At 26.2% G+C, this 12,851-nt stretch overlaps 1 protein-coding gene across 1 annotated transcript in view; it reads right to left on the reverse strand.

The window, feature by feature from the left end:
- Positions 1–3,316: 3,316 nt before the first annotated feature.
- The window catches only part of LOC100570154 (putative leucine-rich repeat-containing protein DDB_G0290503), a 15,543-nt gene continuing 6,008 nt past the window's right edge, over positions 3,317–12,851 (reverse strand). Inside the window, exons 6-17 of the mRNA XM_003243971.4 lie at positions 9,598–9,686; positions 9,323–9,523; positions 9,029–9,262; positions 8,730–8,960; positions 8,345–8,607; positions 5,411–5,583; positions 5,274–5,353; positions 4,969–5,172; positions 4,651–4,879; positions 4,385–4,578; positions 4,133–4,309; positions 3,317–3,998 (exon numbers count right to left, since the gene is read on the reverse strand). Coding sequence (XP_003244019.1) covers positions 3,690–3,998; positions 4,133–4,309; positions 4,385–4,578; positions 4,651–4,879; positions 4,969–5,172; positions 5,274–5,353; positions 5,411–5,583; positions 8,345–8,607; positions 8,730–8,960; positions 9,029–9,262; positions 9,323–9,523; positions 9,598–9,686 — 2,384 coding nt within the window. The 3' untranslated portion in view covers positions 3,317–3,689. The remainder of the gene's footprint in view (positions 3,999–4,132; positions 4,310–4,384; positions 4,579–4,650; positions 4,880–4,968; positions 5,173–5,273; positions 5,354–5,410; positions 5,584–8,344; positions 8,608–8,729; positions 8,961–9,028; positions 9,263–9,322; positions 9,524–9,597; positions 9,687–12,851) is intronic.

A 12,851-nucleotide genomic window follows, 5' to 3' on the forward strand; every position in this document is an offset into this window, starting at 1 on the left:
TCCAAATAGAAGACACAAATTCGGATATCTCATATATTAATGCTGGGGTACCACAGGGATCAAAACTGTCCCCAATACTTTTCAATTTGTACATCTCTGACTTCCCCACAACAATGAACACGGAAATAGCTCTATACGCGGATGATAGTGTAATATATTCTAGCTCTGATAATATATATAAGGTAATAGATAATATTCAAACTCATCCCGACGCAGTTCAAAAGTGGGCACAAAGTTGGAAAATTGCACTCAACCCATCAAAAAGCTCAGCAGTCCTATTATTCACGTTACGAAGACCCAAATACTATAATACAATAAAGTTTAGCTTGGTATCACAATATTAAATATCTTGGAGTTTTATTAGATAAAAAACTCACTTGGAATCCTCATATATCATCGAAAATACAGCAAGGATACCAACGCTTAAAAATAATATATCCACTCATAAATCGGCAAACTTCATTGAACTGGAAATGCTCACTATTATTATATAAACAAATAATTCGCCCTTTAATTTTATATGAAGCCCCGGTCTGGGGTCAATGTGCTACAACTCATATACACAAAATGCAAGTATTACAATCAAAAGTCCTACGCGTAATTTCAAATGCCTCATGGTTTGTCCGAAATGACGCACTGCACACAGATTTCAAAATTCCTACTATCAAAAACTACATAAAAGAATTATCGGTAAGCTTCTTTAACAAATTATCTAAAGTAAGTGGTCCACAGCACTTCAGGCTTCAGCGATTCACCCGTCCAAACAGTCGCAGACTCCAACGCGGCCGTCTACACGACGTCCTAAATCTTTAATCTACCTACTATTGTATTATGTAAATATTGTCTTATATTTTATCATTTTTATTATCTTTCAATGTCAATCTTATACTATTCAGTATATTTTAAACCATAGTTTTAACTATTTATACCATAATTGTGATCTAATTTATAAATGTTAAAAAATAATTAATTCTTTACACCTAAGTTTAGATGATGTCGAATGTCAGGAAAACTTTATATTAATAAAAAAAAAAAAAACACAAATATTCACGGCAATACAATATCATAAATATCATTATTATAAGTAATTGCATTTAAATACCTACCTATTGTGTTTCATTAAAATGTTGGATCCTATATTTTGGGGTACCTACTCTGCAAGAAAAGAAGCAATATAAAACTAAAATTGTTCAGGGTAAAGTAATTAAATATATTTTATTTAATAATTTAATTAGGTAACTACCATGACAAAATAAATACTACTAAAAGTTCTACTATCATAAATCGTGGTAGGTAACTACTAACTACTAATCTACCTTCAGATACAAAGTGAGATACAGTTAAATCCCTACACTTTACTTTTTTTGTCGGCAGGTGGTTGGGTGGAGGTACCTATTGAGTATTTATTTGTGGTTTAGTATTGGGTAGGTAATTATTATTATAAATTATAATTTCTGGGTTAATTTAAATTAAAAATTATCAATATTCAGATCCTATTACATTGTTGGTAAGTGGCCAGGTGGCTGTAATTATGAAATTTTATCGAACCTTTTTTTTTTTTTTTTGTGGTTGAAGGTTATCATAATATGTGCAATTCAACCATAGACTAAGGGCCGGTTGCACAAAACTATATTGGTTCAATAATAGTAAGTAAGTAAATAGTAAGTAAGTAAATAGTAAGTAAATAGTTATTGGTCCAATAAGTTTTATTGGTTCAATAAAATAATATTAATGAAACCTTATCAACATATCTTCTGTTATCAACATCTTTATATTATCACAGAACAATATTATCAAAATATCACGGTTTAAGATAGTACTATAGTACTATCACGATTAAAGATAGTACTATCTATAGCCGTGAGTACTATTAAGGCTCTACATCAATACATCATAGACCTTATACTAATAGACGGTACGTGGTAGTAGTTCCGGTGTCCAAGCGTGACGGCGCTGATCAAGGTAGTACACCGTACACCGCACATGCGCATTAGATGATACAATACTCTGTATATTACTGTATATAATATATATATATCACTGTAGCGTAGACCGCACCACCCACCCGCATCCCGCCTGGATGTTCCGTCTATTAGTATAAGGTCTATGCTCTACATAGAATCTATAGTATCTATAGTATCTATAGTATCTATAGTGCCCTAGTACTATATACTATAGTACTATCTTAAACCGTGCAAAATATTAATGAACCATAACGTTAAATAATTGAACCACTCTGAACCATTATGGTATGTGGCTCAAAATATAATAATATAAGAATTAATGATTAACAAATTTTGTGCAACGATCATAGATATATATTATTAAACATATATCTATGGCAACGATTTTTAATAATTATATATCAATAAAATATTTTATCAAACCGATAAAACCTATAGAGCCAATAAGTTATACGATCAATAGATTTTTTTTTGTGCAACCGGCCCTTAGATATAAAGATAAGTCCATGGATTAAACCATAGACCTTAAACTAAGGTATAAGGTCTATCGATTCAACTAAAATTATTTGTAGGGAACTAGGGACTTGAAACTTTTCTACACTGCATTATTAACTAAACACAGTGAAATTTTCAAAATATTTACTGCTATTTATACCAAGAACCTATTCATTATGGTACTCAGTGTAGGGTAAATTACTTTTAAAAAATAATACGATAATGTTACTCGTTATATAATTTTTTTTTTATTTAAATTACATTCCCATTACACTAAATTATTTTTAACACGTTACTTTACTTTTTCATTCAAAAAGTAGGGGGTTACAAATAATGTCTTTTTTAAAAAAATAAGAACAAAATCATTCCTTAACAAATAAGAAGTCCATAATACATTGTTAATGACTTAATGTTATACATAAACAAAATGTATAAGTATTAATTCCTGGGAACTTTAATAAATAATAATATTATTGATTATTATCTATTAAAAAAACTTTTGGGATCGTAAATACATTTTATTGATTTTTAATTTTTCTCAAATTTATTAATTCTTATTCATAAATTATTTAAATAAATAATAATTGGAAAATAAAATGTTGCTCCATAGAAATTACTTTTAAAAAGTAATTTCATTACAATTCCATTAATTTAAATAAAATATAATGAAATTACTATAGCAATACTGGCATACTGCAAAAGTAATTTGTAATTTGCATTACGTTACTACCCAACACTGATGGTACCTATACGTGCAACCGACTTATAAGATAATATTAGAAAAATTAATGAGATAATATAAAATAATAAATTGGAAAAACTAGCCACACACACCATATCATTAATAAGAAAATAAATTACTGATAGTACTTATTTTATATTTGTAAGTTCATTTTAAAATATCCTTACAAATAGTATTTACCACGTCTCTATTCTGTAACGTTTTTTTGCATGTAAAGATTTTACACTGATTGTTCAATTCAAATATAACACATACATTACAATGACTAAAAACCTACTTTTTTTTTTTTATTATTATTAGACATTACTGAGGTTTGCAGGTGTGTTCAATAAACAACATTAAAAATTGAATTTTATTTATAAAAGTAAAAAAAAAAGTTTAATAAAAATAATTTTAAAAATGTAATATTAAAAAAAATATGAACATAAAGGTTAGTAAATAAAAAAAACATAAAATCCTTTATACAGAATAACTGTTTTCACAAAAGATCAACTAGTGTTAAAACTTGATAATTTATTAACATTACTGAATGCTAAGCGTCTTTGTTTGCAATCATTTTCAAATTCCTCGAGTGCTTGTTGGATTTCATTTTCTCTGTGTGTCAAAAGCTCATCAGTTTTAGTTTTGAGTTCATCAAGGAAACGAACACAATTTACCAATAATTCATTGTAAATTTGATGTTGTTTTTGGTTGGCATGTTTATAACCCAATGCAGCATGTTTTACTTTGGCATACTTTGCCTGTAACTTTTTCCATTCGGATACTGTTGTAGATAATTTATCTTTCATTTGGCGCATCTAATTAAAACATAGAATATAATAATTAACAGTATTCTCCAAAATATAATTCAAATATATTTAAAAGTTTATAATATAAAGAATAAACACAATACTATAAAGTATACGAATTCACTATTTATATTTAAAGTCACCTCTTGGGACCAATTGGTCATTATTTGTGCAAATTTTGATCTTTCCTCCTCAATTTGTTGTTTGAGCTTATTCATATTTGTTGAAGTAGAGTGCATTTCTTTAAATTGTTCATACTGACGAGCCTGATTTGAAATTTCTGTTTTGGCGTTTTCCAATTTAATTTCAAGTTCTTTTATCTATTTTATAAAGCATAATGAATTATTTACAGAACATAGAGGTAAAAAATTAACATTAGGCAAATGTATTCTCACGAGGTTGTTTTTTAAAGTTACAATCTCTCTAGCTTTTTCAAATTGCTGTTTATGATGAGCAACAATTTGTATCATTTCCTGGTTTGCATATTCGTCTGCATTCTGTTTTGCTACAGTGTTTAATGTTTCTATTTCAATTTTATGTTTACTCTTAAGCTCTTCAATTATTTTACCAAATGCAACTTTTTCCTCATCTAAACAGTGATAATATAAAATTTGGAAACTTTTAATTTAACTTTTTTAATAATTTTGAATTTTGTACATACTAAATTTTTTATTGTAAATCATCTCTAACTCGTCTAATTCATTTTTGTATTTGAATGTCATTTCATTCATTGCAAGTTTGTGTTTCCTTTCTATATTAGACAATGAATTTTCATAATCTGATAACTTCGACCTTAAAGTTTTTTCATCATTGTTTACTTTAGAAGACGTTTGTAAATCAGAATTGGTCAACTTACAAATTATATCTTTTGCTTGTTTTAATTCATCAACCTAAATGTTTTAAAACATAATATACAACTTTGAATTTTAAATACATGTGGAGCATGAATAAATACAAATTCATTACTATATTTTATTACCTTTTCTTCATACTGTTTTTTTAAATTTTCTAACTGTTCAAAATAAGTAGCCACTTTCGAATCACACTCTGATTGTAATCGTTGTTCCAAGGACAATACTCTTTCTTTAGATTGAATCAAATCAATTTTTAATTTAGCAATCATCTCTTTTTGACGTTTATGCACCAATAACTCATTTTTTAAATCTTCAATTTCTTTTATCAACTTAAAAAAACAAAACCATTTTATTAAATGCATATTGATACCTAAATGGTGATCAAATCAAATTTTTTCAATTTGATAAAACTAATAATTTAAAAGCTTACTGATTGTTTTTGAAAAGAATCTTGATCAGCACTCATTTCTTTTTTAATACCAGTTAAAGTGATAGCCAATTCTTCTTTTTCTACAAAAGTTTAAGATTTTGAGTTCTAATGTTTTTCATATGACAATTAATACATACCTTTCACTATGGTACCATATTGTTTATCTAATGTTTCAAATTGAGAAGATAATTCATCAAAACGTTTTTCTAATCTTTCTTTTTCATTTAAACTATGTTCCTTTTCTGAACATACTTTAACATAGAGTTGTTTTAGTTCATCAATTTCTTTTACATATTCTTCCATTCGATTTCTATAAATTCCAATTATAAACATTAAAATAAGTATTTTTAACTATTTATTTATGTATTTTTAAATTTTTTAGGGGAAAAGACGTTTAACAAAGAAAGATATAATAGTAATCTGAACAGTCAAAAACAAAAAAAAAATTATTTATACAATAGGTATATAATTTTGGCTTAATTTAAGTAGGTACTGAACAAAATATTGTGAAAAGTATAATAAATGGTTTAATTTGAAAATGTCAAAGCTTTCATTCTAATACATCCACAACACATAAAACAAAACAACATTATTAAAATAGCATAAGAGCTTTCGGGAAAAAAGAATCGGTACAAGTTTTTTTTTTTTTAAAAAGGCACAAAAAATAAATTTGAGTTTTTAATTGAATGAGTTGAAATACTGATCTTGCTTAACGAATCGGGACTACTAGGATAACTTACGTCTAACCTCACATGGTTGAGTAAATAGAGTCTGCTACTGATGACATTGAGTCTCTAGAGAACTGTAGACTGTATCTAGAGAAAGCAATTGATTTTAGGAATTTATATTGAACATTGTGAACCAGTTTATCGGTCAAATTATGATCCCATATCAATGATCTAAACTTTAAATTAGATCTAACAAGTGAGCAATAGAGCGTTTTTAATGCTTGAATAATTTTAAATTCTCTAGTATTCCATAATATGAAACCAAGCATTTTAAATGCTTTATTAACTATGTTAGTATTGAAAGAAAAAGACAAAGTACAGGAAAAAGAACATTTCAATTTCTAACTAAATCCACTCAATTAATAATAATATTATTAATTTTATATTTAAAAACTAAATGATATTTTTTTTAGTAAAAGAGATAGCATTGCATTTACCAATATTTACTAGTAATAAATGTTCGTGACATCATGTGCTAAACCTATCTAAATTCTCTAGGAGATTAATTGCATAGTCTTCATTATTAATAATTGAATAAAAGTGTCGTTGGCAAACATTAACACATTAACTGACATATGAATAACAGATGGTAAATCATTAATGAAAAGAATGAACAATAAAGGCCCCAAGTGCGAGCCCTGAGGTACTCCAGACCAAACATAAGTAACTTTTGAAATTGAATGTGATAATTTAACACGTTCAATGCCACGGTCGACGGGTAGTCGACATCGGTAACATTTCGCGGGTCGCCGGTGTCGACTACCCGTCGACAAATATTAATTCGCTTTTATGAATCATAATTTTGATAGCGATGAGATAACGTTTGAAATATATTGTAGGCGATCAGGTACTGTCTCAAGAAGCTAACAATATAATTGGTTTTTATTTTTGTTAATTTTTATTTATTTTTTCCGTAAAAACATATTTTTGGTGCGGCGACCCGGGCTATGCTTCGAAATTTCTAGCGGAGCTCAACGTGTTAACTGACTGGCTCCTACCAATAAGGTATAAATTTAACTAATTAAAGAAATTACTGTGCAGACAAAATCTTTGAAGCTTGATTATAATAAAATCATGGTTTACTCTGTCAAAAGCTTTACTAAAATCAGTTTAAACTGTATCAATTTAACATCCGTTTTAAATTGATGGGATTAAATCAGTGTGATGAGTGAGTAAGTTCATGAAAACAGATTTTTTAGGCGAAAACCATATTGGTTAAGACAGATATAATTAGACAATAATTTAAATAGCTTTTTCTTAATAATCAACTCAAATAGTTTTGGGATAATTGAGAATTTAGAAATCGGTCTATAATTAATAACATTACTCTTATCGCCACTTTTAAAAATAGGAACAATATAAGATTTTTTCCAACATATTGGAAAGGTGCCCATTGACAGAGAAAAATTAAATAGTTTATTCAGCGGTTTAGTAATACTTTTGCATTCCTTTAATATAATAGAAAGCACGTCATCAGAAATCACACTACTATATGCGTTAAACGAATGCAAAGCATCAAACATTTCTTCCTCACTAATATACCACGAAGATAGATTTAAATTAGAACTTATATATTTTGCAGTGTCATAACTCATATTTATATTAGTATGTGAGGTAGATTATACTGGAAAAGAATTGAGCGAATAATTGAGCGGACTCATCAAAACTACAGACATTAATATTATTATACAACATATTTTCAGGAGTATTAGGTCATAATATTTATTAGATTTAAGCTTTCTAATGTAATTCCAAAATGGTTTAATATTAGTCAAAATGTTATTATATAATTTAAGAATGGAATTGGAATTACAAAGTAACAACAATATTTTACATTCTTTACGAAGGTTTGAAAACACTACTATATAATCGGATTATACCTCACTAATTTTACATTTTTTATGTACTAATTTTTTTAAGTGAACTAATCTAAGTAATTCTGGATTACACCTGAACGGGATTTTGATAATTAAATACTCTGTATTTTGGGACAAACAATTCAATAAAATGATTTATAATATCATAAAATGTATTTACAGTGAAGTCTATACTTAATGATTGATTACAATCAATGTTTGATAACCTTTAAAAATTGCATTTAATAAAATTATAAAAAGGTAAGTCATTACTACTTTTATTAATGAATAATTGATCAAGGTTACAAGTAAAGTCTAATGGAGGATGGAGATCATCAGTCAAAGGAACTAAGGAGCATCCTTTAAAAACAATTGAATATTGGATATCAGTAAATATAAGATCAAGAGTTCTATTATTTTTGTTTTTTATACAGTTTAACTGTTTTAAGTTTAAAAAATGTATCCGTCATATAACTTTGAAACATACTTAAGTTTCTCTATTTCTTCATCCTTTTGTTTTGAAATATTTTCCAATGATGATTGATGGTAATGCATATATTCTTCAATTGAATTATTGTTTATTAGCTTATCATCAATCATTTGTTTTGAAAGAGTAGCCATTTCTTCTGTTCGAATTAACTTACACATGGTATCTTCTAGTTGTAATTCTAAAGCATTTCGAAGTGTTTCACAATCATTAGAATGTTCACCAATTTGGCTTTTATCATGAGAATATTTCTCTAATTCTAACTGAAACATTAATTTATATTATTATAAATAATTATAATAATATATAAATAATATACATATATTTTAATTTTAATTGAGCTTTAATTTATTTGGGTAAACCATAATATTAACTGTACTTATACCTGTATTTTACGTATACAATGTTGGTATGTTATTTCTTTCTTTTCCAATTCAGCAATACTTCTATTTTTAACACTTAACATTTCTGTTAAATTTTTTACATCGTCTCTTTGTTTTTGTAACAATTCTAAACTCTTCTGATAATCTTCTAATTGACTTCCATCATTAATATTATGTAAGTCATTGCTAACATGTGAACCATTCAAATTAGTATGAAGTTTTTCATTTTCAACCTAAACACAAAAACTTTAGAGTAAAATTTATATTATTAATTATTATTTAATAACTTATTTTTACTTACTGTTAGCCTTTGCAATGTATTATTTAGCTGTTGATTTTGTTTCGAACATTCGATAAGTTGACTGTTTAAATTTAAAATGTGATCATAGTTATTGGAAATTGATAGTTTATTTTGTTGTGCTGCATTTAATTCTTTTTTTAGATTACAAATCAAATCATTATTTTCTGATATAATGCAATGGTGCTCTTGTTGCAGTTTTTTTAGCTCGTTTGTTAACAATGTACAATGACGATCCTACAAAAAAATACAATATTAAATAAAGTAATACACTTTTAACCGTACAACTAACTATACTTTAAAACGTATTTGTTCTATAACACTTTTGTATTGGTTCTGTAAATTAACTACTTCTTGTTTATGCTTTTTTTTCAAATCGTTTACTATACAGTCCACATTTGTATCATATTGCCTTGAACCATTATTACGTGAGAGGTTAGTAAGTTGTTCTTCAAGAGTTTTCATATTAATTTGAATTGTTTCCAGCTCTTTAGTTAGCTATAATCAGTATTAAATAACTTTAAGCCGGACTATAAACATATAATAAATTTATAAATTTTTAAATAATCAACCTTGGAATTTATTGTATCTTTTGTTTCTATATTAAGTTTCAAAGTTAAGTTTTGATTTTCCAAATGTTCAATATTTTCTTTAAGATTCTCTAAGCAAAATAAAAACATTGTATTATTTATTATGAGACAATATAAGATAAAATAGCTAGACTAACACACATTTTCAAAAGAATTTTTTTTTTATTACATTTAAATTGGTGAAATTTTGTTTTGAAATTCAAGTATTATAATAATGGTTTTAAACTTAAAAAAGGTGGGTAAGTGGATGTCGCTCTGCTGTACAGTAGGTTACAAGTGGGTCACTGTATAATGGATAGTATTAAATTTGAATTCAATGATATAATATCACTAGATAAGAAAAACGATTTTGAGTGGAGACGGTTTGTCAGTATAGGTATTAGACATACCTATTATAGGTATACTTATCTATAGTATTAAAAAAAAATTGACCTATAATAGGTATTAATAATAAATTCAAAATTAATCATATCACAATATCAATCAGATAACGCATTATACATCAACAACAAACCGTGGTACTATCATAGATATATAATAGTATACTTTAGAAGTTTCAAGTATACCCAAGAATAATATTATACAATCACAACAAAATAACAAAAATAGTTATTCTAGGTTTTTAATATGTAATTTCGTCCAAATTTGTACTTAAAATGACTATAAAAATAAAGCACAGTTTATGTATTTTTTAGATTTTTTGGTAACAGAATTAATAACTTACGTGGAATCTTGTTTTAAATTTTCAATTCTTAGATACAAAAGTTGAACATTTTATACATTTTTAACTACAAAATAATTATTCAAATTAAAATTTGATAAATTTTGTCAAAATTCGATCTTTAAATGCTTATAAAAAAAATTGTGCATATGTATTTTTAATATTTTTCAACTGCTATGTAACAATATATCAGGAACCGTTGTATTAAATATTTACACTTTTGGGCCCAACAAATAAAACTTTATTGATATTTATAGAAAAAAAAAACTAACAAAATTGAAAACTGACAATATCCGTTAACAGCTCGTACAGCTTAAAAGAGTCAAATTATTTTTAAAATTTTATCGTGTATAGAAAATGCTAATATAAACATTCAGTGAAATTTTCAAATATCTACAGTCATTCCTTTTTTAATTACTAGAAAATAAGAAAATCGTAACATGAGAAATCGAGTGAATATCAAATGTTGTAAAAATATGAATTTCAAACGCTCATAAAAAATTTAATTTGACTTTCTTGTAGACATTTTTTTTTTTTTTTGAAAAAGGTAGACAAACCTTTGAGGAATCTTGTATTACATTTTAAAATCTTAGATTTAAAAAGAAAATTTTTCATGAATTTTTAACTCAAAATAATTTCCCAATTTTGATAATTTTTACGTATTTTGTCAATATTTGAACTTAATATGCTTATAAAAAAAAATTGTGACTGGATTTTTAATTTTTTTCATCTGCCTTTGAAAAATATAATAGGAACCTTTTATTAAATTTTCAACCTTTTTAACCAACAAATAAAATTTTATTGATATATATATAAAAAAAAATTTTAAAAAAATGGAAACTAAAAATGTCCATAAACAGCTCAAAAAATATTTGGAAAAATATGATATTATGGTGTATAGAAAATGCTAATATAAATATTCAGTCAAAATTTGACGACCTACGTGGTCATTTGTTTTAGAGTTGCACCAAAAACCAAAATTGATTTTCTCAAAAACAGATTTTGTACTATGAAATATCAACAATTTAATTTTAAAGTAACCAACATAACCGTCAACCGATACTTTATACGTAATAATTTGATCTAATTAATCCAAAATAATGAGTATCCAATATTATTTATCATACTTCAGGTGCCTACGTCTGAAATTTAAGCGATACCATCAGCATAAATCATAATGCATACAATTATATTCACAGGTGCTTAAAGGTAGACAAGGAAATATTTTAGACTGTTATTTAAAAATACAAGTAATTAATACTAAATACTATTGTACTATATTTAAAAGAGGATTAGGTACTGCTACTGATACATACATTGTATCATTGCAGCTATCTCATCACTGTTAAATATAGTCATATAAGTAATCTATTACTTTGTATTTGTAGTATAAGTAAAGTTTAATAATTTATTTTACTAAGAACCCGACTCCATGTGTACCTACCTATTTGTCCTAGTTATACGTCCATTGTGTATTAATTGTGCATCAGGAAATCTCCGGGATTTCACGGCAATAGTGAATAATGCTTTATAAGAGAATAAGAATAACTAGAATGAGAAGAGTTGTGATTCCGACCGAGTTGATGTATTCCAAATAACAATGTTTCAGGAGTAACAGTTTTAATTTTATATAAGCTATACTAATACAATAGTCAATAATGATAAAAATTGTATATTATTTGAACTCCAATATATATAGTACAGTTTAATCTGTAAAAAAAATAAACGTAATAATTTGTTTTTGTTTCGTTTTATATAAAAACACAATAACTAATATGTAGAGAAAAACATAAATAAGTAGGTGATTTGTGCGTTGTTTTATAATCTTGCACAAACATATTTGGTTCAGTTTTATAAGAACAGGTTTTATCAGTAATGTTTAAACTTTAAATATGAATATACCATTATTCACATATTATATTTTTAAAGTAAAATTAACAGTTAGTATAAATATTTGTGTTGTGTTTTTGGTTTTAACTTTTAAGAGCATAAACATGCAGTAACAGCGAACCTGGGCCGGATTTAGATATGTCCATATTAACGTGGAATTAACAACCACTAGCGACTAGCCTTGTTTATAATATTTCACAAATCGAAAAAATAAATCAAATTGTACCCTGTTTATTGTTAAAAATAATTGTATTTCTGTTATTTTAAAGTTCAATAACTATTTTAGATTAATTTCAAATTTAAGTTATTTTCAGTCTTATTTCAACTAAATTAAGTAATGTGTAATAATAATTGTTGAAAATATTAGTATACGCATAAAAAATAGAATTAATGTATTTAATATAAAATTTCAATATTTGATAGAAATGCAAAAAATCACAGTAAGTATACTCTAAAATTAATTATTTAGTATATTACTTTTACTTATTCACATTAGTTTCTTAAAGTCAGATGGTTAAATGGCTCATATCTATTTATTTATTGATAGTTGTACCTACTTAATAGAATGAAAAATGTTACAGACCAAAAACCTACTGTCACATTATCCTTTTTAAGCTTAAAATGG

This window comes from Acyrthosiphon pisum, chromosome A1 (assembly GCF_005508785.2).
Source record: "Acyrthosiphon pisum isolate AL4f chromosome A1, pea_aphid_22Mar2018_4r6ur, whole genome shotgun sequence".
In the NCBI taxonomy this organism is placed as follows: domain Eukaryota; kingdom Metazoa; phylum Arthropoda; class Insecta; order Hemiptera; family Aphididae; genus Acyrthosiphon; species Acyrthosiphon pisum.